The sequence below is a fragment of the Myotis nattereri genome (genome assembly GCF_964212035.1).
Source record: "Myotis nattereri genome assembly, chromosome: 1".
NCBI lineage: Eukaryota > Metazoa > Chordata > Mammalia > Chiroptera > Vespertilionidae > Myotis > Myotis nattereri.
This window is the reverse complement of record NC_138075.1, coordinates 8236115-8263362: the sequence shown is the minus strand read 5'-3', so window position 1 is coordinate 8263362 and position 27248 is coordinate 8236115. Positions and strand designations below refer to the sequence as shown.

Below are 27248 nucleotides of genomic sequence, written 5' to 3'. Positions count from 1 at the left end.
CTGCTTGCACCCACTGCTGACGCCGGCCCCAATTTGTACCATCAGCGGGTGCAAGTGGGGCTGGTGCCGTCAGTATGTGGCAACAGCAGCAGTGGGAGCGGGATTGCAGGCAGATAGGGGACTGGGGACCACGACGGGAGGGGCCAGGTGGGGGCCCAGAGCATGGGCTGAGACCTGCCCCTGTGCCCACCACAGTCTCACGGCCCACAGTTCCTTTCAAGGTGCATGAATTCGTACACTGGGCCCCTAGTTCAATAATAAAAGGACATCCAATTTAAAAGCTGTGATAAGACATTTCAGCAAAGAAGATACAGAAATAGCTAACAGGTACATGAAAAGGTGTGTAACATTAGCAATCATTAGAGAAATACAAATTAAACTATAAGGAAGAAGATACCACTACACACCCACAAGAAAGACTATAATCCAAAAGACAGACAATTACAAGTATTAGCAAGAATGTGGACACACTGGAACCCTCAGATGTGGCTGGTAGGAATGTAAAATGATGCAACCACTTTGGGAAACAGTTTGGCAAGTTTCTTAAAAAAATGAAACATAAACTTACCATACAAGCCAGCAATTCCACTCCTAGGTATCAACCCAAGACAGAGGAAAATATATATTCAAACAAAGATTTGTACATGAATGTTCATAGCAGCATTATTCATTATAGCCAAAGAACAACTCAAATGTCCATCAATTTGTGAATGGAAAAACAAAAGATGAGATGTTCATATAATAGGATATTATTCAGCATTAAAAAAGAAACACTACTCTAGTGTGGCTGAATGGATAAGAAAACATGACCCATATATATGCTGTCTACAAGAGATGACCTCAGAACAAAGGATTCAACAGACTGAAAGTGAAGGGATGGAAAAAAATTTTTCAGGCAAAGAGAAATGAAAAAAACAGCTGGGGTAGCAATACTTATATCTGACAAAATAGACCTCAAGGTGAAGGCCTTAACAAGAGATAAGGAAGGCCACTTCATAATACTAAAGGGACCGATACAACAAGAGGATAAAACTCTGGTAAACATGTATGCACCCAATACAGGAGCACCCAAATATATAAAAAAGAAAAAAGAAACACTACTCAACATGGAGGAACCTCAAAAACTTAATACCAAGAAATAGAACCAGATGTAAAGGACTACATACTGCATGATTTCATTGATAGGAAATGGCCAGAAAAGGCAAATCCCAATAGAGAAAGCCAATCAGTGTTGCTTGGAGCTGGGTATAGGAGTGGGGATTGATGGCAAATGGCACAAGGTGACTTTTTTTGATGGAAATATTCTAAAACAAATTGTGGTAATGGTTCCATAACAATGAGTGAATTTTACAGCATGTAAATTTTGCCTCAATAAGACTAAAAAAAGTCTATGATTTGGAAAAAAAAGATAATCTATGAATACAGCTGAAGCTATATTCAGAGAAATATACATCTTTAAATTCTTTTATTATTAAAAACAAACTAAAATAAGTGACCTCTGTACTTAATAAATGAGGAAAAGAATAAAATAAAGCAAAATAGAATAATTAAAGATAAATGTGAAAATGAATGATATTGAAAACAAAATAACCAAAAGAACAAGTGATCTCAGAGGGAGACATTACCACCTCGGATGTGGAAGACATTAAAAGATTCGTTAAGAACATAATGAACAAGTTAACACATGATGCACTCTAAAATGATGGAAGAAATATACAGATTTATCACTGAGAAAAGCACTAGGCTCACTGAGTTCTAAGTCGACCTTCAACCCTGTGTTCTGGACTTTAAGAGCACACACGTCATTCCACGTCTGATTACTGCAGAACAGTCCCTGCCAATGGACAGCAGTGTAAGAGAGATGCAGGAAACCTGCAGGCCACCTCTGGGAAAGATCACACGAGCCAGTATCCGCACATCTTAGCGTGGATAACATACAGTAATACAAAACAGGCCAGCTCCATGTGATAAATACAGAAGCAGAAAATTAGTAAACTGAACCACATAAAAGTCACCATATACTGTGCAATACTGAGGTTTATCCCAGTAATGTAAGGATAGTTCAAAAGCAGAAAATCTATCCACACACAATTATTATGTTAACATCTTATGGCGAGAAAGCATATGGCATCAGATAAAGCTCAGCAATAGTGCACGGCACCAACCAGCCAGCACAGGCGGTAACAGCCATGTGAAGGTAGACCACGGACCACCCACATTCTGGGTTGGGGCCATTTACCAGAAACCAAGAGCCATTTTCACAAGGAACCAGGAAATGCTGAAACCTTTTACCAAAATGTCTTCCATAGGGAGGCCTGCTCTCATCTCTGATATCTATGTTTTACTGGTGCTAAAGTTAAAATAACTAGTATATATTGGTATAAATATTGGAGGAAAGATAAAAGTATCTAACTATAAATGACAGAACTATATATGCAAACTGTAGTTAAAAAATTACTAAGATTAATAAGAAAATTTGGTAAGATAATAGAGTAAGAAAATGTTAAAAAACCAACAGCCTTTCATTGGATTAGTAAGAAATAATTGGAGGCAGAAATGAAAAAAATATAACCCAGTCAGAAGAGTAACAAAAACTATAAAGTACTTATGAATAAATTTAATGAAAAGGTAGCAACTTAAAAGAAAATCACAGCCCTGGCTGGTTTGGCTCAGTGGATAGAGTGTCAGCCTGTGGACTGAAGGGTCCCAGGTTTGATTCCAGTCAAGGGCATGTACTTTAGTTGCGGGCACATCTCCAGTAGGGGGTGTGCAGGAGGCAGCTGATCGATGTTTCTCTCTCATCGATGTTTCTAACTCTCTATCCCTTTCCCTTCCTCTCTGTAAAAAGTCAATAAAATATATTTGTTTGAAAAAAGAAAATCATAAGACCCAGAAAAATGGAAGCAATATATCCTCTTCCTCAATGGGAAAAGAGTATCATAAAAATGTCAATCAATCTTCCCCAAATTAACATACAACTTCAATGTTATTCCAATCAACTCCTATGTTTCTGAATTAGACAAAATTATTTTAACATATATGCAGAAGCACTTACGTTTCAGAGTAGCCAGGAAAGACTAATCAAACAAAATCAGTGAAGGGAACTGACTTGACCAGTATGAATTCCCTGGATAGTGGATATACAACAGAAAATTGATCCCTCTGGGAACAGTGCAAGCAGACTGCATGCCATTCTTACTTGGTATAAAGAAAAAGAGAGAAAAGGGAGGTTGAGAATCACAAACTGAGACCTGGAGAAAGAGGGTTGTGCAGAGAATCCTTGGAAGAAGCAAAGGAAGCCACAGGGCCGGGCCTCTGCATGGTGCCCTGAGGGCGAGCATAAGCCCTAATGACAGAAGCCAAGCCTAACACTCATGATGGTATTAGGGATGGCGCTTGGACAGAGAAGGCTCAATAATGGTTATGGGACACCTTCTCCACCACAGACATCTCATGTACGGTGGCCAGCGTCCTAAGGGTACTGGAAGGAGTCATGGGCACACACTCCTTTTCTCACTGGCTGTTTCCCACCTTGGGACAGGATGTTGGCTCCAGCAGAGCAGACTCGGTTTTTATTTAATGCTGTACCCCAGTACCTAGAACAAAGCCTGTTTTTGTAGTTACTCAATACAATACTTGCTAAATGAATGAATAACCCCAGAAAGGCATGGACTATTTGAGAGGGGAAGACTCCTCAAAAATGACAGGATGTATATTGTCTACCACAAAGCTAAACCAAACAAAAGTCAGATACAAGCTCTATAAACTGCACCAAGCGAATTCCTAGCAACCCAGGAGCAGGAAGTGCATTCAAGAATCCATAAGTTCCTCCCTCCGCCAACCTTTCACTCCCTCCTTTCCTCTATGCCTCCCTGAATCCCACTGGCCCGCACATCTGCACCAAGCTCCTAAGTTCATAAGAAATGAAAATTCATTGTAAAAGACCCATTATTATGTACTTGAGATATGAAAAACGTCTGATGTTTCCTTTATGTATTACACTAGTCTTAGATTTAGAAAATACAAAGTTTTCCAGATGTTCACATTTGACTTTGGGGTTCTTACCCTATTTTCTTTGATAAGGTTTTATGGACTTTAATCTCAAAATCTCCTGGAGGACCACTTTTAGGGCTGAACACCCTCAGGTAGAAACAGTTACCCACAGGGTAACTGTGCCATTTGGGGGAAATTCAAAGCAAAGAGCTCTATTCTCTGACTCCTCTCAAACAGGAAATCCCTGGGTAGAGTAATCCCCAATGACTCATAGGAGAAGTCCATCAAGGACTATAATTCCAGTCCTCATTCCTCCACCACCAGAAAAACCAAGGGATTCTACCATAGTCTTCACAATTCCTTGACTTGGGGTGGCTACTTTATGAGCTGTAGAGTTCTGAGACAGATGAAAGAGAAGAATTACTTATAAGAAAAATTGGCTAGCTTAATTATAATTAATATGAGAAGCTTTTAAGTCTGTCCTCTGTTACTTTTTAGTATATTATACCTACAATACATTTATGGTTAGATTTTTATCTTAAGTAGCTCTGGAGTTTAAAGTATTGGTTGGGTAAATAAGTTAATGGCATTCAATCTAAACAAAAACTCCATAAAGAAGAAAGGATGACCCTACAGAATATAAACATAGTAAAGGTATAAAAAGCTAGCAAACTATCAAAACATTACTCCTCCCTAAATAGCCAAAATTTAATTTTAAAAAACAAATAATAAAAATTACCTTTTAAAGATGGTAGTTTTTGAAGTTCTCTATCACTGCTGGCGCTAAACCTGGAGGAACTTTGCCGTTTGTCTTTCTTCACTATGGGTTGAATGGTTGGCACCTTAATTTTACTAGATACTGTAGACGAGACAGAACCAACGCTGCTTTTCCTGCTGGAAATCTATTTACAAAATAAAAACAAAAACAAATGAATATGTCAAATGATTTTATTTTATAGCACAATTAGACTATGGAAAAAATGTATAAAAGTTCCACTCGGGGACAGTGCCTTCCACTGACAGTTTTTGGACTGTGAGGCTGCATCCACCTCTGGCAATGCTCGATTTGGAGAGATCATAGGTCTACCCAATTTCCTTTATCTTCCTTTTGACTTTTAAATATTTACCATACAGACTGGTATGAAATGGCTGGTGATAATGACCCTCCAAAGATGTCCACACCCTAATCCCGGGACCTCACTTGGGCAAATGAACTCTGCAGATGTGATGAGGTGAAGGGTCCTGTGGTAGCAGGTGAACTCCAGGAAGCCACACAGGTCTTCATAAGACAGAAGGCAATGAGATGACAAAGCAGAGGTCAGAGAGGGGCTGGCATGCGCCACACTGCTGGCTTTGAAGATGGAGGAAGGGACCATGAGTCACGGAGTGCAGGCAGCTTCTAAAAGTTGGGAAAGGCAAGCAAACAAATTCTTCTCTAGAGCTTCCAGAGGAACTATCCATGCCGACACCTTAATTTTGGCCCCATTTCAGATTACTGACCTCTAGAACTGTAAGACAGAAGACTGATGATCTTTAAGCCTGTAAGTTTGTGGTCACTGGTGCAGCAGCAATAGGAAACGAATCTGCTGAGCAGCTCATAAATGACAAGCTTCCCTGCCAGCTCACCCCTCAGCCTCGGGACTCAGGAGAGGCTACAGGAGAGCCTCGGAAATGCTTTCTAGCTGCTCTCTCCTCGCATTCACCTCGGGCTCCGGAGACAGTGCTTGTCTCCAGACTGCATCACCATGGCTGGGCTGTCCCATGACACGCAGCCCGCCTGCAAGGTGAGGGGCAGCACACATACTCACGCAGAGGTGGATGTATGCTGAGGGCACACACAGCAAAACGGGGCCCTCTATCTTCCAGGTAGGCCTAAGGGGACCAGCTGGCACAGGGAGCCCTGTGGAGCTCAGCGGTGCTTGGCCAAGGCAATGACAGCTGACAGACGCACTGGTGAGTATGGACCACCCAGGTTATGCGTGCAGCGAAGGTGCTTACTCTCCCACCCTGCAATCTGCTAGAGAAATGGACTTTGTAGCCATCAAACTCATCTTAGGAACACAAACCCACAAGCCCCTCCAATCACTCAGGGCCAAGGAGAGCAGACCTACCGACTCAGACCCTAACTATTTACTCTCATGCTTGACTGAAAGTTTTACTAAGAAGCAAGCACTGTTTACCTTTTACTAAGGTGCTTAAGAATGCTGGGCCCGGGATGCTTGCAAGCTGTCAGAGCTCCACATGCAGATGAACCTGCACAGGGACAAGGGCCTGGGCTCCCTGCCTCCCCCCATCTGAGCTTCTTCCTCAATACGGGCATCTTGGGCTCTATCTGACATTTATCATTCTCTCACATGATCATGAAAGCATGGGTCTTTCCTCCTCGAAAACCCCACCCATCACTCTCCTTCTCCACGGGCTTCCCCAGGTTAAAACTCTCCTGCTGGGTTCTCTCTACATGCCCCCAGAAAAGCCTAGTATTTACTTATTCCCATCACAAACAGCTCCTCCCAGGAGATGTTCTTGTTTTAAATGATACACACACACAAGTGTCTAGATGGAAGTTTACATGGGACTGTTATTTTTTGTAATGCCGAATCCAGTGCTACCAACATAACCTTGGAAGATGACTGGGTCAAACCTGAACAGGTGAGCTCTCTGCTGCTCCCTGGACAGAATGGCCTTCACACTAGAAGTGTCAATCTGGCTAAGTCATAAAACAGAATGAAATCTGTGGTATCCACAGCCCATCGTGGGACACACTGGGTAAGGCTCCCACTGCCTGAGAAAACAAAGTTCTCCCCAAGACCTGCCGACTCCACACATCTCCTCTCCCATAGGCCCTGCTGGTCCCACCTCCTGCGTCTCCCTCCTGAGCATTCCCCCTCAAGGCCGGCAGAGTGGCTTCCAGAAAAGGCCACCTGGTCCCATCTCCCCCGTGACCCCCATTCTGTTAGGGGGGGCCAGGCCTTCCTGCGCCCTGGAGCTCTCAGCTCAGGCTTCTCCTTTGGAACCAACGCGCTGACTTTACGCTCACTTGCTGATTACAAGGTGGATGTCTTTCCCCCAGTGAGGACTGTCAGCTCCTGGGGGACAGGCCTGTCTGGCCTAGACACCACACTGTCCAGTTCTGTGAAAAACATAGGGCCGCCCAATACATGACAGGAGTCCAAGGAACTTGCAAGATCAGGAAAGCCTCTCTGAGAGCGTGTGCACGTGTGCTCATGTGTGTGTGCGTATGCGTGGAGCAGTGTCCAGGCAGGTGTCATTGAGAGCCGAGAGGTTCAGCACAGCCGTAGGCCACAGCACAGAGTGGGGCTGGGGTGGCCTCAGAGCCACCAGCCCCAGCCCAGGTTAAAGGGAAACCTGAAGCCAAGTGAAAGGTCTGAGTGGGGCAATGACACAAACACGTTTTCCCTTTGAAAGGCCCCTAAGGCTCCAGTGTGGCATCCGGTCCGATGGTTAGGGAAGCAGAGGAGCCACAGGAGGTTTTTCAAGAGATGAGGACGGCAAGTGGAACACTGGGCAGAGCAGAGAATCAGGGGGAAAATCAAGGCGCTAGTTGACAGGATGGAATGGAAGTGGCGGATGAAGAGGACGAGGAGTCAGGGGACCTCCCAGACCTCTGGCTGACACAGGATGGGGACGTGGGACAAGCCGCTGGAATAGGAAAGAAAAGGGGGGAAGAAGCTGTGAATGTGCTGAGTCGGAGGTGCTTCCACGGCGATGCCAGTGCCTGGATGAGGAGTTCCAGTGGCCTCTCTGCCTCTTTCTCCACACCATTCGCCCCCTGGCTGTTACACCAAGTGCCATTCTCCCTGGGACTGTCTGTCCCACCAGCCTGCCTTCATCTACCTTCTCCACCTGGGTGTTGCACAGCTGGCACTCAGGGAACCATCCTCTGAGCCAAAATGTCAACCTGGAGTCAACTCTCTACCTGGTCACTGAGGTCAGGGAATGAATGAGAACGCCTAGTCCAAGAGCATGAAGTGAGCAGAGAGGGGTGAAGAAGGAAGTGACAGGGGGGCTGTGGAGACCCAGCTGGCAAAGCAAACGAAGGTGGGGCATCATGAGGCAAAGGGAAGGAGCTGCTCAGGAAGGAAGGAAGGTCAATTCCACCAAGTGTCACTAAAGCCCAATGTCTGCTGGACTCATACCTCACAGGTTGTGGGGGCTGAATGAGGGAGCGGAGGATGCAGCAGGAAGACCCAGAGTATTCACAACACCTTTGAAAAGTGTGGTAGGGCCCTGGCTGGTGTGGTCAGTGGTTAGAGCATCAGCATGTAGACCGGAGGATCATGGGTTCGATTCCCAGTCAAGGGCAGGTACCTGGGTTACAGGTTCAACTCCTGGCCCTGGTTGGGGTACATGCGGGAAGCAACCAATCGATGTGTCTCACTCACATCAGTCTCTCCTCTCTCCTCTCTCTCTTTCCCTCCCTCCCTCCCTCCCTCCCTCCCTCCCTCCCTCCCTCCCTTTACCCTCCCTTCTACTCTCTCTTGAAATCAGTGGAAAAAATATCCTCTCGTGAGGATTCAGAAAAGTGTGGTGGGGAGAAGGAAGCAGGCGGGACACCAGGGGAAGAAGCAGAGGCAGAGGATGCTGTCTGTGCATTAGGGAGGAGAGGGGTCTGAATATGCTGAATGGTGACTCAGGAGTTGTAAAATGGTCAATAAGCACATGGAAAGATGCTCGACATCATTAGCCATCAGGGAAATGAAAATGAAAACCACAATGACATACTACTTTGCAACCACTAGGGTGGCTATAATATATACTTCTTAAATGGAAGATAAGTGATGGGGAGGGTGGAGAGAAATTGGAACCCAATACACTGCTGGTGAAATGAAAAATGGTGTAACTGCTGTGGAAAACAGGCAGTTCCTCAGTAGTTTAACACAGAGCTACCATAGGACCTAGCAATCCCACTCCTGGGTATGTACCCAAAGAACTGAAAACAGCTGTTCAAACAGAAACTCATACACTAGCTAATATTCATAGTAGCAGTACTAAAATAACCAAAGATGGAAATGACTCAAATGTCCATCAACTGATGAAACAACTGTGTTACAGCCAAACAATGGCATATTATTCAGCCATAAAAAGGAGTGAAGTACTCACATAGGCTGTGTGTGTGGTCCTTGATAACGTGATACTGAGTGAAAGAAGCCAGACACAACAAGCCCGATGTATGATCCACTGACATGAAATGCCCAGAACAGGCAACTCCATAAAGAGAAGAGGCGAGTCAGTGCTGCCAGGGGCTGGGGGAAGGACTTGAAAAGTTACTGCTTAATGGGTAAGGGTTTCCTTTTGGGGTGAGGACAATGCCCTGGAACCAGACTGAAGGGATGGTTACACAATACTGCAAACATACTAAATGCCACTAGTGGTAAATGCTGTGTTATGTGTATTTCACTGCATATAAGCAAGTGTTTCATCTCTTCCAGCTCAGCTTGTTCAGGAAAGCCCCCAGCCTACCGGGCCTCGCTCTGCCCCCGGCACAATTAGGAGCTTCCTTCTTCTGTTACCCCTCTGACCTCTAAATTGGCCTTAGCTCTCTCTCTCTCCGTTTTTTGTTTTCTTTAAAAAATATATTTTTATTGTTTTCAGAGAGAAAGGGATAGGGCGAGATAGAAACATCAATGATGAGAGAGAATCACTGATTGGCTATGTCCTGCACGCCCCCTACTGGGGATCGAGCCTGCAACTGCGACCTCCTTGTTCATAGGTCAGTGCTCAACCACTGCGCCACACCAGCCAGGCATTCCCCACTACCCCATTTTTAAAAAAATATGTTTTTATTAATTTTAGAAAGAGAGAAAGGGAGAGGGATAGAAAGACAGAAACATCAATGAAAGAGATACATCAAGCGACTGCCTCTTGCACGCCCCCTACTGGGAATCCAGAACCCAGTTGTTCATGGGTCAAAGTTCAAGCACTGAGACACACCAGCTGGGTGGCCTCAGCTCTCTTTCTCTCACATTGGGATGGTGGGTTCCTCTCTGACAGGAGGCTGAAGGCTCAACTAGGAACCCAGTGTTGAGGCCAGTGCCAGGCACACAGCAAGGGAGGAGCCACTGGAGGCCGGAAGCACTAGCTGCCATTGCTAACCAGTGCCACCCGCTGTCCCCCTTCATTCTTGGAGGCGGATGCAAACGGCAGGTGCCCTGGGTGCCAAGGAGCATGCCTGTTTCGAAGGCCGAATGTGCCCAGCCTGGAGGAGGCATGATCGCTGGCGGGACACTAAGGGATGACAAACAACAGCTGTGCTGCTCCAGTTTAGGTGTTTACTCACAGCATGGACACTGGCTTATTTATCCTGAAATGACAAGAAAGTTTTGCAAAAAGTATGAACATGTTTAGCTACTTAACTTGGGTAAAATCTAAAATAGACTTCGATCTTCCTTTTTTGGTCACTCCTGGAATGGAGATACCGTATGGCAGTTCTGTTTTTACCTGCTCGTTTGGTGAAGTGACAGATGCTCAGAATCTACTGTAGCCTCTATTTTTGGCTCAGCGATGGGGAATTATGTACCAAAGTCAGTGTTAGGTATCAATCCCAAATCAAAATGGCTGACCTTTTCCTATCACTGTAAGTCGCAGCTCCTGGCTTCCTGAGCAAGCATGCGGCTCCTCACCACATTCACAAGCAACTGCATTTTCTAGGCCGGATGTGGGGGCTTTGGGATGTTCTGAAAAACTGTTTGAGACTCAAACTGAAGCTATCCCAGTGAAGTGAGAGCTCTGCCCTTGCATAGAGGGGTTTGTCAATGTGGAGCACTGGGATCCTTGACGCTTTGGCAGTGGGGTCTTAGGGGAGGGGGAAGGGAAGTGGCCAGTCCCTGGCAGGTCTGGACCCAGCAATCCCACTCCTACGTAAATGCCCAAAAGAACTAAAAACAGGTGTTCAAACAAAAACTTGTACACTAACTTACACAGTGCTGGGCCCACAGGGAGGTGCAGAGGCAAAAGCACTGTCTGCCTAAGGCAGGCGTGGAGAACCTTTTTTCTGCCAAAGGCCATATGGATATTTATAACTTCATTAGTGGGCCATACTAAATTATCAACTTAGCCCTAACCGGTTTGGCTCAGTGGTTAGAGCGTCAGCCTGCGAATTGAAGGTTCTGAGGTTCGATTCCGGTCAAGGGCATGTACCTGGGTTGCAGGCACATCCCCAGTAGGGAGTGTGCAGGAGGCAGCTGATCGATGTTTCTCTCTCATTGATGTTTCTAGCTCTCTATCCCTCTCCCTCATCCTCTCCCTTCCTCTCTGTAAAAAAATCAATAAAATATATTTTAAAAAATTATCAACTTAAAAATTAGCCTACCCTAGCCAGTTTGGCTCAGTGGATAGAGTGTCGGCCTGTGGACTGACGGGTCCCAGGTTCAATTCAGGTCAAGGGCACATGCCCGGGTTGTGGACTCAATCCCCAATAGGGGGTGTGCAGGAGGCAGCCGATCAATGATTCTCATCATTGATGTTTTTATCTCTCTCTCCCTCTCCCTTCTTCTCTGAAATCAATAATAATAATAATAATAATAATAATAAACCCTGCTAGATTTGGTCAAACATTGAATTAACTCACCCCTAATGCCTCGACAGGGCCAGATCAAATGATTATATAGCCCGTGGGCTGGACGCTCCCTATCTCTGGCTTAAGGGGTGCCAGGCATCTTCCCAATTCTTCCACAGCAGCCAGTGTGCATGGCTGCACATTGGTAGGAAGAGAGAACAAGATTCTAGAAGCTTTCCTTCACCCTCAGGAAAAAGTGACCCACTGCAGTTTCTAAAAAGATGCATCAAACTTGCACATCTCAGTGCCTGGCAGTCACTCCCATCCCCCAACCTTCTATATAGCCAGGCAATAGCAGCCCCATAAATTCACAGTGAAAAAAAAAACACCCCAAGTGTTTGGGAGGATTTTTGTACTTGGAGATATTTCCTTCAAACTACAAAGTAAAAACATAAAAGGGATCACTGTACTAAGCAGTACCTCTTCCCTTTCAATCAAACACTGCAAGTCTAATATTCACAATGAGATATAAGACATTTATTGTTCAACTAGAGGCCCGGTGCATGAAATTTGTAAACGGATAGGGTCCCTAGGCTTGACCAGAGATCAGTGCCAATCAGGTCCCCCCCCCCCCCCCATCACCTTCTCCTTCCTTCATCCATGCTGCCACCACTGAGAGGTTCCCCCTGCCTCCCTGCCTCCTCCTTCCCTCAGTGCCCCAGGGCCACTGCTGGTCACCCACCATGTTCTGCGCTGCCCCCTGGTGGTCAGCGCACATCATAGCAAGTGATCGAACTATTCTCCAAGTTGAATCCCAAGGGGACACTCTGCATGTTAACCTTTTATATATATAGATTAGGCAGGTCAAACCACTGGTCTCTCAATAGCTTCCAGATGGTGAATGGAGTAAAAAAAAAACAAAACAAAGGGATACTTCTTTCACAGAACATAACCACTGCTGGTCTCCAGTAAGAGTCCATGCAGAGACCCACAAAGTAACAACAGTGCCCAGCTTCTGCCAAAGTTCCTCTAAGTACTGAACCTGATTTGGATTCCACTAGGCCAGGGGTCATCAAGCTAAAGCCCATGGGCCATATCTGGCCCCTTGCCTATTTTGTGAATAAAGTGTTATTGGAACACAGCCATGGCTATTAGTTTACATGTTGTCTATGGTTATTCACTTGCTGCAACCGTAGAGTTGAGTAGGTGCAACAGAGACTGTATGACACTCAAAGTCTAAAATACTTATTATCTGACCCTTTACAGAAAAAGTTTCCTGACCCCTACATTAAGCCAACAATTCCTGGCTGAGAGGTGAAAATAAGAGAAGGACAGAGATTTTCCTGATCAAGACTGACTATGCACTCACACCAGTCAGCAAACCACGTGAGTCCCATTACAAGTGGTAATGAAAGAATGGGGAAGTTAAAACCTCCAATAAGAAAAATCTGCATGGGGAGTCGTTGGTGCACCTCAGGACAAGAGCAGTCAACAAATGTCTGGGAGTAGAAAGCAGACGGAGAGGTGGGTGTGGCACGGTGTAGAAGGAAGTGATCTGTCCACACAGAGGCCCCAGAGGCTCAGGGCTCAGAAACTCTGGCGGGAGTAAGTCACGGAGCAGAAAAGGAGTTTAGTCTTTGGTCTGAATAATGACCTGTCCGTAGCCACTGGGCATTTGCACAACAGGTGAACCGGGTGCTTGTGAAGAGAGGAAAGGTATTCTTTAAAGAAACGAGACCGTTTAGGGAAAACTAAGGCTGCCAGGCCAGAGCGCTACTCCTTCTGGGCAAAGTGCTGCATTCTGGTCTCTGTAAGTCCGAAGCCACAAAAGCCAGCTCTCAGTTCAGGCCTGGAAAGCAAGCAGTCAGCTGACAAGCCATCCAAGTCCAGAACCCACAGCCAGCGGCACCAGGGCCTCCTCTTGGCAGCTGCAGACAGGATAGCAGGCATCTGAGCGGGCCTTGTCATCTAGTGGTCTCCTTGCTCCAATTCTTGCCCCTCTGTTTCCTACAAAGGATCTGTTGCAGAGGTCTTTTAAATGCTTAAGTCAGGTTGTCTCACTTCCCTGCTCAAAATTCCTCAGTGGTTTCCTATCATCCTTAGAATAAAAATCCAAAACCCTGCTGGTGATCTTACTGGACCCTGCCTTGCCCATCTCTTGGACTTCACCCCCCCTGCTTGAGCCACCCTCGCTTCTCTTCAGCCAAGTTAGCCTTCTTTCTGGAGGACACACAAGCTCCCGTGCGCCGCAAAGCCTTTGCACTAGCTGCTTCCACTGCTGGACCACCCTTTCCCAGATTTTTGCACCACTGGCTCCTTCTTCACATTCTGCTCCCACCTTTAACACCATCACCATCTTGGCGAGACCATCTCTGACCACCTGGGTCTCTAGCAAGGGGGCTGCCAGAGGTGGTCCTGCCCTACCAGGGGTTTCTGGAAACTTGTGAGTACAGTTTTGATAACACAATGACCAGAGGGAGCTACTGGTGTCCAGAGCCCCAGAGCTACTGCTCTGCAAAGTGTGAGATGCCCTCACACCAAATGTCACCAGTGCCCCTGAGAAAAACTAGTGCATATAGCACTCACTGAAAGTAAACCACGGAGTTCAGGCACCCTGCTGTGTCCTGCACCGAATCCCCAGCACCCACAATGGCGTTCAGCACACAATCTGCAACATGAAAGAGAAAGGCCAAGATAAAGGGAGAGTGACAGAGAGGTAGAAGGAAGACCAGTCCCATGAGCAGGAGGGTCTGGCTGGAGAGCCCACCCTCTACCACACACCTCTGCTTCCTGGGAGAGGAGGAGGTCCTGGATGTAGGGCCAATCAGCACAACAGTAGAAAGAAGTTGCTCTGCCATACGCTGACAGTGGATTGTGACATGGGAACTATAGATTTTCATATTTTTAAAATTTTTAAATATATTTGTTAATCCTCACCCAAGGATATTTTTTCCATTGCTTTTTAGACAGAGTGGAAGGGAGGGGGAAAGACAGAGAGGGAGAAACATCAATGTGTCACCCTGACAGGGGTATGGATTAAGCCTGTAACCGAGGTATGTGCCCTTGACCAGAATCGAACCTGAAACCGAACCCAGAACCTGTCAGCCCACAGGCCAACACTCCAACCACTGAGCTAAACCAGGTAGGGCAAAACTATTTCATTTTTTAACCCTGTGTTTTGGTAAAGACAAAAAGTCTAAACAGAAAGTCGAGGACGACACTTTCCCTTGGGTCCCCAGGCCCACTCCTATGGGAATAGCAGATCTTCTTCTGCGTATCAGGGCCTCATGACATAGGGGGTTCCAGACCAAGTGATGACAGGGCTTCCCTCGCATCTTACCACTGAATTCCCTTTTCTTCTCCCCTTCCTCCATTCCCTAATTTTATCCACTTTCTTCTCCTTTGCCAATGTGTCTTCTTTTCCTTTAAATTTAATCTTAAATTTGCTATCTCATATTAAAAAAGTGATAGCTAACGAAGTTAAATATACTCACATTATAAATATTTTGGAAAACACAGCTAGGTGTAAGGCAGCTCTGTCTGATCGACCTTTCTATGAAGCAGAAAATGTTCTATATTTGCTGACCAATAGTGCAGCCACTAGCCACATGTGGCTCCTGAGCACTTGAACTGTGGCTACTATGACCAAGGAACGGAGTTTCTAAAGTTCATTTAATTTTCATTGATTTCAACAGACACACATGCCAGAGGCTGACGTCTTGCACAGCACAGATCTAATACAGCAGAGCTCCCAGACACTTTGACAGTCCCAATGGCAAACACAGCACAAGCTCAGAGCAACTCCCCTTTAGAGCCATAATAAATCTCATCTTAAAACAAACAAACAAAATATCCAACGTCCTCAACCAATACTGCACTTTCTAGGAGAGTTTAACCTCTAGGCTTGTTCTCTTGCTCCCCCAGGTGGAGAAAACAAAGATGGGTCTGGTTTTGGGAAGCGGCGCTTCTGCACAGGCTGCTCTCCAACCTGACCAAAAAGTGGGGAAGTCTTTGCTGAACAAAAACTGAGATAATGACCAGAAAATGCAAGACAATTACCTATAATGTTGTGCCGAAGCAGACACCCTGGTACCCTGACCTTGGTGGGTTCCCAATGTTTTAGAGAATCTTGGAGCTTTTTTATAGCTGAAATCGTTCAGATGAAATTTCCTTGTGACTTAGGAAAATGTCACAATGACTCATGCTGGTGGCAGACTGACCCCCCAGCTTTCACAGATGCTGCAGGGTGCCTCTCCACTATACACACCTCCTGCCTCCAGGCCCTAACAAAAATGGCAAGTGCTAAGAAGCATCAAGTTAAATGCTGTCTTCAAGGACTTAATCTAGTTAGGGAGGCAAATCAAGGTATCCCAGGCAGTACAAATGATAATCAGTAGAGCAAATAATTGCTACTCATATTTAAAAGATGGAAAAAATATGACCCAAAATGGGGAGAAAAATCCCTCTTAAATCTCAGGATAAATGAACTTGAGTTGCAGCTAAGAGGATGAAAGGATTCAGAACAAAGGACTGGAAGAGGATCCACAGTGATTCTCAAAGCAGCCCCTTGGGCCCCTTCTGGGGTCAACTGTTTTTATGACAGTACTAAGACACAATTTGCCTTTATAACCATCATGTCGATTTTTCACTGGCTATAAGACAAGTGACCAAAACAGACTGAATGCAGGAGCAGACTCGAGAAGCCAGCTGCTTCTATTAAACCAGATATTAAAGAGACTTGCAAAAACAGTGCAATGCCACTTTCTCAGTGAATTTTATAGTTATTTCTCATAAAAATATGTGATTTATGATAACATGTAATGGGTGTGAGATTATTACTAGATGAATTAATGAACATTTAAAATTTGTTTTAATTTCAATACGCAACCTATCAGACAGCTATAACCCACTAAATAAAGCTCTTTGGGTCCTTGCTAACTTTTAAGACTGTAAAGGTGCTGACACCCCTTCTGCCTGAGCACTGCTGCTTGAAAGGAAGGAGACATTATTCTTAGACATATATATGCTGCACATGACTTACAAGCTAATGTACTCTGTGGAGGGGTCTCTAGAGCAGTGATCTCTACAGCGGGCCATTCTGCCCTCCAGGAGGCATCTGGTAAAGTTTGAAGTCACTTGTGGTTGTCCTCCTGGAGGAGGTGGGGGGCTACTGGCATCTCCTGGGGAAGGCCAAGGGCAATGGTGAACTTCCTACAGAGCACAGGACTACGGGGAAGCACCAGCCCCACACAGGTTACCAAGGGTGGGATGCCTGCCCCAGAGCAGCAGATCTCACGGGAGGCGCCCAGGGTCTACCAAACGTCTAGCTTGGAAGCAGGACAGGAGCGGGCACTAGAAAGGGGACAGCTCGGGGAAGAACTGCTTCCCCATTGCCCCAATGGAGGTAAAGCTCCTGGCTCCCCTCCGCCGAACTCGAATACCTTCCCATCCCTGACCACCTTCTCCGCAGAGCCTCATCTTTCCTCAATGGAGCTGCCGGGGGTAGTGCACCAATTAAAAATGGGGAATTAATTACACATGAATTAAAAAAATATATATATAAAGTACTATTCCTTGGGTCATCTCTGAGTTACTCTACAGTTCAATCTAGGGTTGTACGGGAAAAAGTTGGGAAGAGAACGATTGAAAATGTGCTGTGGGAGGCCCCCAACAGAACCCCGAGTTCAGAACTGAGCCCACAGAGAGTGGCTTTTGGTATTCTGGGGCGGGGAATCAGGGACCCTACTCTCCCAGGGTGACAGTCACAGCTGCCTCCCAGAAAACACACCTGCCAACAAAACGGCTTTCCTTGTCCTCTTATAACTCTGGTTAAAATTCCTGCTACAGAGACAAGTGACTAGAAAGTCAAAAACTTTCTCTTGGAAAGGTATTTTCCATAAAAATGTTATTTACGTTAACATGTAACAGGTGTTATTATTGTTACATGAGTTAATACATATTTTCAAAATTTCAGTTGTTAGTTTATAAACATGGCTCCACGCCCTGCACCTATGGGCTCTAAGCTAGCCTGGTTCCCTGTCTCTGGGATACCAAGGGGTGGAGGCAGGGGAATGTAAAGAGACAGATTATAAAGAGGAAGAAGTTATTACCAAAGGTAGGTGTCAAAATGAGCTATCAAGTTGGAGAATGGATTGCCCAGCTTTCTTTCCAGCAACACATATTATGTAAGAGTTGCTGTAGAGACTTTCAAACAAAAACTAAGCTGAGGCAGGATATGTAAAATGCACAACTAGGGAACAACACTTGTACAACCTTTAATGTACTTAAAGCAAATCACTTTACAAAAAGCATTAACACTATATATATATATATATATATATATATACACACTTTTAAAATATATTTTTATTGATTTCAGAGAGGAAGGGAGAGGGAGAGAGATAGAAAATAGAAACATCAATGGTGGGAGAGAATCATTGATCGGCTGCCTCCTGCACGCCCTCTACTGAGGATCGAGCACGCAACCCGGGTATGTGCCCTGACTGGGAATCGAACCATGACCTCCTGGTTTAAGGGTCAATGCTCAACCACTGAGCCATGCCAGCGGGGCTTATTTATATATATTTTTAAATATATATCTTTATTCATTTCAGAGAGGATGGGAGAGGGAGAAAGAGATAGAAACATCAATGATGAGAGAGAATCATTGATTGGCTGACTCAGGCACGCCCCACACCGGGGATAGATCCACAACCCAGGCATGTGCCCTGACAGGGAATCAAACCGTGACCTCCTGGCTCATAGGATGACGCTCAAACACTGAGCCATGCTGGCTGGGCAAAGCATTAGCACTTTAAATCATAACTCTGGGCACAGCACACAAATTAAAAAACAAAAACACCATCGCATGGCCTCGTATTCTAAAATGGCCTTTAAGACTCTCTGGGCAACTTATTAAGTTTCTAAATATGCATAAGATGCCCCCAGTTATGTTTCCACAGATGTGAGTGTTACACCAAGAACAGCTATTCAAAGATGAGTTTCTCCGTCAGCCTCCAGAGTACCCCACTGCAAGTGGTCCGTGAGCCCATTTGTGGCCTCACTCCTTAAAAGTGTGCCATGAAATGAACCAGCAGTAGGTACTGGACAGAAATTTTTATTTCCAGGACAGGTCACAGCTGAACTAGCAAGTCAAATGTAAATATTCTATTTGAAAGAGAGAAAAAAAGAAAAATGTGCCAATACACCTTATTCAAGAAGCAGAAATTTCTAGAAATAGGCAAAAACTGCACAGCAGTAGTTATGACCGGTATTTTGTTGCATTGAAAGATAGAGCCTGTCACACATTTTACAGGGAAAAGTTGTTTCAAGAGGGGTCGCACCTAGTCCCGTATAGTAAAAAAATGGCCAAATCTGAAACTCACCAAGTCATTTTAGAGGTGAGGAAAATAGGGCCACAGAAGTTAGGTCATTGATTACAACCATCAGGGATCAGCATTTTCATCATCCAGTCCCCAGGCTGAACTGCTTTCCCTATACCACTCTATCCTTTACCTCAGGACCTCATTTCCTTACTAAAAGCCCAGGCCATCAGATGTTCCTTGTTTGAACCAAAAAACGTTCTGCAATGTATGCCACTGGCTCCTCTTCCTGTGAGGCTAGATTAGAACTAGCCAGGACTATAGTGTCAACCTTCCCACATTCAGATCCATGTAATAACTCCACTGCAGGCCACGTTCTGGGGCATATTCTCTGTGGGGGGTTATACCCAAATCGGGCCAACCTGACCTGGCTGGATACCTGTTCTGCACACTCTCAGGTTGTAGCCATCCTAACAGAAGTGTGCTCACAGGGTAACCTGAGCAAAGGGCTGAATGAAGAGGATGTGATATTAAAAAGGCTTGAAAAGCAACATGGGAACAGCAAACTGATTTAAATCATTCAGGTGAAAATATTCAAGTTCAGGGGTAATACCGAGAGGCAGGAGGGCAAAAGAGTGTGCAGTAATGGCTTAAGTCACCTGCCTGAGTCAATCATATTTGCTAAGTGGGTGGAACTCGATGCGAAGAAGCAAGATGAAGACTAAGGAGAAAACAACAATAAAAAAGTAAGGCTCGACTCAAAGTTCAGATGAACTTAAGTGCCTCAATTTGTATTATTCCTGAAAAATAATTCAGTCATCTGCTAGTGTCATGCTTAATATGCCATGTTGCCTCTGGTATCTTTATGAGGAAGTATTGAAGGACCTGGCAGGTCAGTATTTTTTAGGGGTCATTTCAAGCTCTGTAGCTCCACCTCTCAAGGCAGTAGCACCAGGAAAAAATACAAAAAAGACAACCGGGGCATCACATCAGACAATGCAGGCCACACCTCAAGTGTCTTCCTCACCTGACATTCTGGGAACTCAATCCACCTTAAAAACATTTTACATATTAGTGGCTTTGGTATCTTTCAGTTACTGATGGCTTTTTCAGGCTCAAACTTCATATTATCCATCCTTATAGCCAGGTTCTTTCCACTAAAACAGGAATAAAAGAACCATACCCACTGATACTTCTTTGTGATGAGAACAGTGAGAGGAGCAGGTATGTGAGCAAGAAAGGCTTGGGAGCACTAGGAAGTCTTAGCAGTTTTGATGAAAGATCCACAAACTAATAAAAAGAAACAAAAAGCACCCTCTCAGAGACACTAAATTCCATTTAAGTCAATGCAGTCAAAAGAGTGACACGGAAGTAAGCAAGTCAAATGCGAGAACAGTAAAACTTGATTGGCTGCTATAAGGAAAGGGCAGGAAAAGACTGGCACAGACAATCCCTAACTACAGATAGTTAAGGAATCTTTAGGATTTCTGTGTTTTGATTTGGGGAGGGCAAAAGATTTGCTGGAATAAACCACCTGCTGAATGCTTAGAATACATCCAAGATAACCTGGGGCTCAAAGAAAGGATACTGCAAATAATGGCCACGCAGAATTGAACTCACTCTAATTTGGCTTACAGGAAGGGGTCTGACACTGGCAAATTACTGCCATCTGTGATGAGACCAGAGACCTCCAGGATCCGGCTCTGGAGGAGAACCAGGCCACTGCATCAAGCAGCTTCTCTGCTCCCAATGATTCAAAAGGGCCTATTAGCTCTGCCTGGCTCCAGACAGCTCCCTGGACCCTGAGCCTAGTCACAAGGAAGAAAAGGCAATGCCGGGGGCTGGCTCTGCAAATGCTCTCAAAGCACAACTGTGTCAGGGACTACATTGACTTCGCTGGGTAGACACAACCTTCTCCGGGCATTTCAGCTGTTCCGCAATGATCCCAAAGTCAGGAAGCCAAAGAAGTCAGAATTGGCCAATACAGACAGAAAGAAAATATGAAAGATAGAAGACTATATAAATACTAGTGGCCCGGTGCACGAAATTCATGCAGGGCGGGGGGGGGGGGCGTGTTGTCCCTCAGCCCAGCCTGCACCCTCTCCAATCTGGGACCCCTTGGGGGATGTCCAGCTCCTAACTGCTCACTTGCCTGACTGCCTGATCACCCCTAACCACTCTGCCTGCCGGCCTGATCACCTCCAACTGCCCCCCCTCCCCCGCCAGCCAGCTTGCCCCCAAATGCCGCCCCTGCCAGCCTGCTCACCCCCAACTGCCCCCGCCCCTGCTGGCATGGTTGCCCCTAACTGCCTCTGCCTCGGCCCCACCACCATGGCTTTGTCTGGAAGGATGTCCGGAAGGTCTCCCCGTCTAATTAGCATACAACTCTTTTATTAGTATAGATACCCAAACCAGATAAACCAAAATATAGCAACACTATTGGGGAAAGAGACTAAGGGGATCAGACATCAAAGAGCTGGCCCAGGAAACCAGCAGCATCCGGCACAGCAAAGCGGTGGAAGGAGAAGGAGCTGCTGAGAGAGGGGCCTGGCACCTGCAAAGGAAGGGGCAGGATGAAAGCTGAAAGGAACACGAACAACCCCAGGCGGGCGGGAGAGAGGCCACGACACCAGTCTCCACTGGATAGCTCCCAGGCTTGAGGTGGGGGGAACGAAGCTGAAAATACTAGCAGCACCAATTCGCCCCACTGTCATAGAAGCAGCCTTATTGACCCAGAGTAGAATAATAAAAACCAAAGTAACTTAAAACGAGGGTGATGAAAGACACCAGAAAAAAAAAAAATCTCACATAGGGGAACGTTACGAAACCCTACGTTTTCTCAGCCTCGGCTTTTCTAGCCTAAGCTCAAAGCTGTTCACGAAAAAGCAGAAAGTGAGCATCTGAGAATAGTTACCTCTGGTTCTATGGTGTCTTGTGCTTCTTTTGAACCTCTTCCACTTTTTCCTGCTTTTGGTACTTCCTGGGAAACGTCAAGCAGAATTAATTAGGCTTCTCCAAGTTTGGGACGGCTGAACAACAGATAAATCAAAACGCAGTTTAAAAACGGACTCATCCAATTACAATGGGTTCAATCAACACCATCCAGAAATCCTCCATCACACTGTTTAATTAGAAATACAGTATTGCGACGCCCCCCCCCCGTACCCCCCCTCCCCCACGTTGTACGTACTTGGGTTGAAAACTTTAAGCGGAAACAGGTAAACCCACATGTACACAGCGCTGTCGGCATTTTGAAAAGATCCCCATCTCATCCCGTTCCTCCCTCCCAGCGAAGCCCCGGGAGCGGGCATTTCTGGGGTGACACCGAAACGCTAGAGCTCCACCTGAAGCAGAAGCACCCCGCCACCCCCACGCACACGCAGCACCCACACCCGCTCACGGCCGTCCCCGCCGCCACCCCGATCATGACAGCATTTCGGGGTCCAGGGCGGCCCTCCGGAGAGCAGACCGCTCTTCCGCAGCACTAACCGGGGTCCGCTCGCTCCCCTTCGCCTCGGCCGGGGCCCCTCACGGGCGCCCGCAGCCCGCACCCCGAAACCCCATTTCCAGGTACGCGAGGCTGGGTCAACCACCTCCGCGATCGCACCTGCCCCCTCACGCCCACCGCGCGCGCCGCCCCGGGTGCCCACGCCGGCCGTCAGGACCCCCCGCCCCGGCGCGACCCGCCCCCGCCCCCGCCCCGGGAGCGGGCAGAGCGGCGCCCCCAGAGCCCTCAGGACTCCGGCGTCGGGGATCCCAGGCGCAGGACCCCGAGCCCCGCCGCAACCCGCTCCCGGGCAGCTCCCTGCCGCCCTCCGCGCGGCCCCTTCCCCTTCCCGCCGGCCCGTCCCGTGACCCGGGCCCCGACTCACTTTCTCCTTCTTGTTTTTATTCGGCATGGCTGGTGCGGGCCGCCGCCGCCGCTCCTGCTGCCGGCCCCTCAGCAGCAGTAGCGCCCCCGCCCCGGCCGTCGCGCCCTCCCGGCCGCCGCCGCCGCCCCGGGGACTGAGCCGTTCGCTCGCTCCCGCTTCCCCTTTTCCAGGCTCCCAGAGGCTGCGGCAGCCGCGGCGGCGGCGGCGGCGGCGTCTCTCCGCCCCTTCCCCGGGCCGCCCCGCCCCGCCCCTCCCCCGGGCCGCCCCGCCCCTTCCCAGCCCGTGGATCCCGGGCCTCCCACCCCGCCCTGCTCAGGCCACGCCCCCTCCCGCTAGGCGGCCGACCATTGGCCGAGGCGCCCTCACGTGCCCTAACGCTCTCCCGCATCCCTGCTCCTTGAGCGGGGCCTCGTCTCACTCTTCACTGTCGCGCTCCGGCTCACGTCAGTCCCAGGCCGGGTGGCGGCGGCGGCAGCAGCGAGGTTCCGGCCCGGAGAGCCGACCCGAGTTAGAGGAGGGGGCGTGGGGCTGCGGCTGCAGGGACGGACCGGTGCTCACGGTGGAGGTGCGGGACGGAGAGAGCAGGGGGGCAAATAAGGCGTGGAAAGAGCACGTTTGAAACGGATGGCAACAACTAGCGCGGTCGGCGGGGCGCGGACCGGCGCGAACAGCGGCCTCCTGGCCTCGCCCCCTCGCTGTGGTGCTCGCCGCACTCGAAGGCGCCCGCGCGAGTGCACCGGGCGGCAGGGAGGCCCGGAAGTCGCCGGAGCGGCGGTTTCGCGGGTCCCGTTAGGCCCCGCCCACCGGTATCCGCTCCGCCTCCTCCAGAGGCAGCCACGCCTACCAGCCCCGGTCCCGCCCCCTCCAGCCTAGGCCCCGCCCACCGATTCCCGCCCCCCCCCCCCCTCCCCCCCAAACACACACACAAGGCTCCAGCAGCGCCAGTGGGCTTTTATTTTATTCTTTAACGGGCTTGACCAAAAGCCATGCGAGGAAACCTCTGTATTATGACCACTAGTCACAAGATTCTGTTATTTCGCTAATAACTGGGGAGATGAGTTTACTATGCTGTGCGTCCTATTTACCTCCACGTTCTGTCCAGTGCCAAACCTATTGGAGACCCGATGACAGGCATCGCGATTGAGGAAACACACGAGACAGTAAGATCTAGCAGTGAACCGATTTCACTTCTGAGAAGCATTGGAGCATCACCCGCGATGATTAAGGAGCCGGGTCTTAACTGGGCACTTGGAAAATCATTGCGTTCTCTTAGGTCCCGGTTTTCGCTTTTTATTGAAAGTTGCCAGGCAAAGCATTTTGGGTTATTCTATGCTGCTCTGCGATGGGAAAGCTAAAAGGCAGAAAAGGGGCGGGGCTGGGGGGGTGGCGGGGGAGGAGACCTAAAGTGAGGAGTGGCGTAGGAGGTCCTGAAAGTAAAAGTTCTGCCTGCAGGTGTCTAAATGTGGGCTTTCAGAGGAATAATTGCCGGTAAACTGCACAGCCTCGAACAGCTATATGTGCAGAAGAAATGGGTTTTGATTAGCCTTTTAAGTGGGTTAATAGTTTCTCCTAAACAAGTAGTTAAAAAATAGGACATGCAGAGCAATGCCCTCGTTAATAATATTTCATTTAAAAATAAGATGCATGCTATCAATATGATAAACCCAGTATAAATCCATATAAAAAAGAAGTAGTTCTACAACTATGATCACAAAGCTCTAAGGGGGCTGGGAGCTTCTCAGAGACAAGTCCATGCCTCTAATACTCTTGCATCACAGCCCCTGATGCAGCCCTTCCTTCCTTCCTTCCTTCCTTCCTTCCTTCCTTCCTTCCTTCCTTCCATCAGACATTTGTTGGATGCCCACAATGTGCAAAGCACGGTGCAAGGGATCCCGTGGTGAACAAGGCACTACCCTTATCCTTAAGCATTCCACATCCTTGGGGTGGAAGGAAACAAGAAAACAAGCAATCAGAAGAACATGACGTGGTAAGTCGCCAAGGACTGGGGTGAGGGTGGTCTGGCTTGGAAGCATGAAAGAGCGTTTTGTTACGGCTGGAGGTTAGAATGAAGGAACAAAGGCTCCCGATTAAGACTCTAGGAGGCCTTACCAAGGAGTTGGACTTCTTTTTGAATGTAATTCGGGGTAATTGAAGGATATTAAACTGGGAGTGACATACTCACATTTGCACATTAGAAGACATCCGTGGCAGGAATGCGGGGATTCGGGATGAAGGTAGGAGGCCAGGAGAGAACCAGGGTCTGGTTATGGTCCCGGTGTGTGTGTGTGAGAGGCAACTCTGGCTGTAAGAAGAGGGAGGATCACAAATGCCCAGGAGGGAGACTTGCTCAGGCGGGAGAGAGCCAGAATGCAGGATAAAAAGCTAATGCCCATGTTTGTGGTTTGGGCAACAAACTGATGACAAAGGGATTCAAGCAGACAGCAAGTTTTGGAGGAAATGTCAACTTCTGGGACAAGTTGAGTTGAGTTGTGTCTGCCACATGCCAATAGAACTGTCCATGTGAAGGGTGCTGACCACAGTGCCTGGCTCACGGCAAGTGCTCAGTGCATTTCGTGGCCCTTCAGTGGACAAAGATTTGATGCGAGGTGCTATTCACTTTTGAGGAAACACCCAAAAGTCACCACCTCAAGGCCCCAGGGCACCCAGAGAGCTCTATTAGATGAAGGCAAGCCTCTTGCCCGGCCCTCGAAGAGCTTCGAGAAATGCCACCAGCCCCTGCCAATTGGGAATAAACTCCACTGACGCTGCAGCTCATGCCTGGAGTACTTTCTCTACGAAAACCAAATGAAGGTTCTAAAATGGAAATGTCATAGATTGTTCTAAAACAACCTATGGAAGTTCTAAAAAATGTTTTAAAAACATTTGAATAAGTCTTATATCCAAGAATTGAAGAAAATGAGAAGCAGCACAGAATATAATCCCCTGTCCACGTGTACAGGGTGAAGTACAACTACTTTCTTTTCCTCCCAAGTCCCTGTGTCCAGGGGCAGGGATAAGGCAGGATGAGGTGGGGAGGCACATAGCATAAGAGCATTAGCGACCCAGGGTCAGGAGGTTTCCGAGGGGGGAGGGCACATTCCTCGGTGGCAGGTGGCAGAAAACTTGCTGGAAGCAAGGCCTGGACACACAGCTGCAGCCTGCTAGGTGTTGAGTTTGAGTTCTTGTCCTAAGCTTGGGGTTATTGGTTTTATTTATTTATTTGTTTGTTTGTTTTTTATTTTCTTGTTTAAAGTATTATAAATAGTAGTACATATGTCTCCTTTTTTCCCCCCACTGACCTCCCCCCGGCCTCCCTTATCCCCCAGCACATGCCCTTACTCCACGCCCCCCCAGTGTCTTGTGTCCATTGGTTATGCTTATATGTTATTGGTTTTAACAGTCAGGAAATAGATGGCCCAGTCAAGAAGGTCTAACTGGAAGTAAATTAATGACAAGTCGACGCGCAGAGTTATGCAGGGTCAAGCAAATGACTGCAGAGGGTACAGCACACGGGCTTACGGCCTGGGAGCTGGCCCCATTCCTCTGCCTAACTGGGCAGAGGGAGGCATTGGTGCTCCCAGAACCTGGCTGAGTCACCATCAGGACCCAGTGCGCAGGGAGGAAGGAGAGAGGGAGGGAAGGGAAATACTCCGGCCTTTCTCCCCTTCTCCTCTCTCACCTGTGCCTCCCACTGGCCCAGCCACCTGGAGCCAGAGGGCCAGGAGGCCAGTGATGTTCCCTGGATGCTCTGCTCCAGGGTATGGAGCAGGGACAAGAAGGGTGGTGGTGGCTCTCAGGGGACCTTAAATGGAGGATAAATCTGTATGGGGGAAGAATGGGAGTCTCTCTGGCCTTGGCCCTGTAAATCAATGGTCTCAAATGGGGGCGATGCTTTCTCCCAGGGGACACCCGGCAGGCATTTTGGTTGTCACAGCTGGGGGGCAGGGGTGCTACTGGCATCTAGAGGTTAGATCTGCTAAACACCCTGCAGTGCACAGGACAGCCCCGCGACAACGAATCCTCCTGCCCGGGTATCAGCAGTGCCGAGTGGAGCAGCCCGGTTCTAAACCCGTGCAAAACGCTGTGACACACCACCCTGCCCGCTCTGTATGACTGTGAGCACTGCAGAGGAGAGTGGGTGTGAGGCCAGAGCTGTGTCTGCAGACTTCCTTTAAGAAGGACTTGTCCATCTGGACAGAATTCTGCGGTCCCCGAATTGTCCATCTGGACGGAACTCTGCGGTGCCCGCTCCAGTGAGCGAAATCCCCTCCCAGATAATCAGATCATGTCTGTCCTGGGAGATGGGAAAGACCGCCTTTCGCAGGAACTGCCACCCAAGTTATAACTGCAAGGGAACAAGACCACCTTTTTATTTTTTATTTTTTAAAATATATTTTATTGATTTTTTACAGAGAGGAAGGGAGAGGGATAGAGAGTTAGAAACATCGATGAGAGAGAAACATCGATCAGCTGCCTCCTGCACACCCCTTATTGGGGATGTGCCTGCAACCAAGGTACATGCCCTTGACCGGAATTGAATCTGGG

The 27248-nt window shown here is 47.7% G+C and overlaps 1 protein-coding gene across 2 annotated transcripts in view; it reads right to left on the bottom strand.

Moving 5' to 3' along the window:
- PPP2R5C (protein phosphatase 2 regulatory subunit B'gamma) overlaps positions 1–22823 on the bottom strand; it is a 138803-nt gene extending 115980 nt beyond the window's left edge. For both annotated transcript variants that reach the window (XM_081086264.1, XM_081086263.1), the window contains exons 1-3: positions 22704–22823; positions 21746–21811; positions 4733–4895 (exon numbers count right to left, since the gene is read on the bottom strand). In XM_081086264.1, the coding sequence (XP_080942390.1) occupies positions 4733–4895; positions 21746–21811; positions 22704–22730 (256 nt within the window). In that variant the 5' untranslated portion in view covers positions 22731–22823. The remainder of the gene's footprint in view (positions 1–4732; positions 4896–21745; positions 21812–22703) is intronic.
- Positions 22824–27248: the final 4425 nt, after the last annotated feature.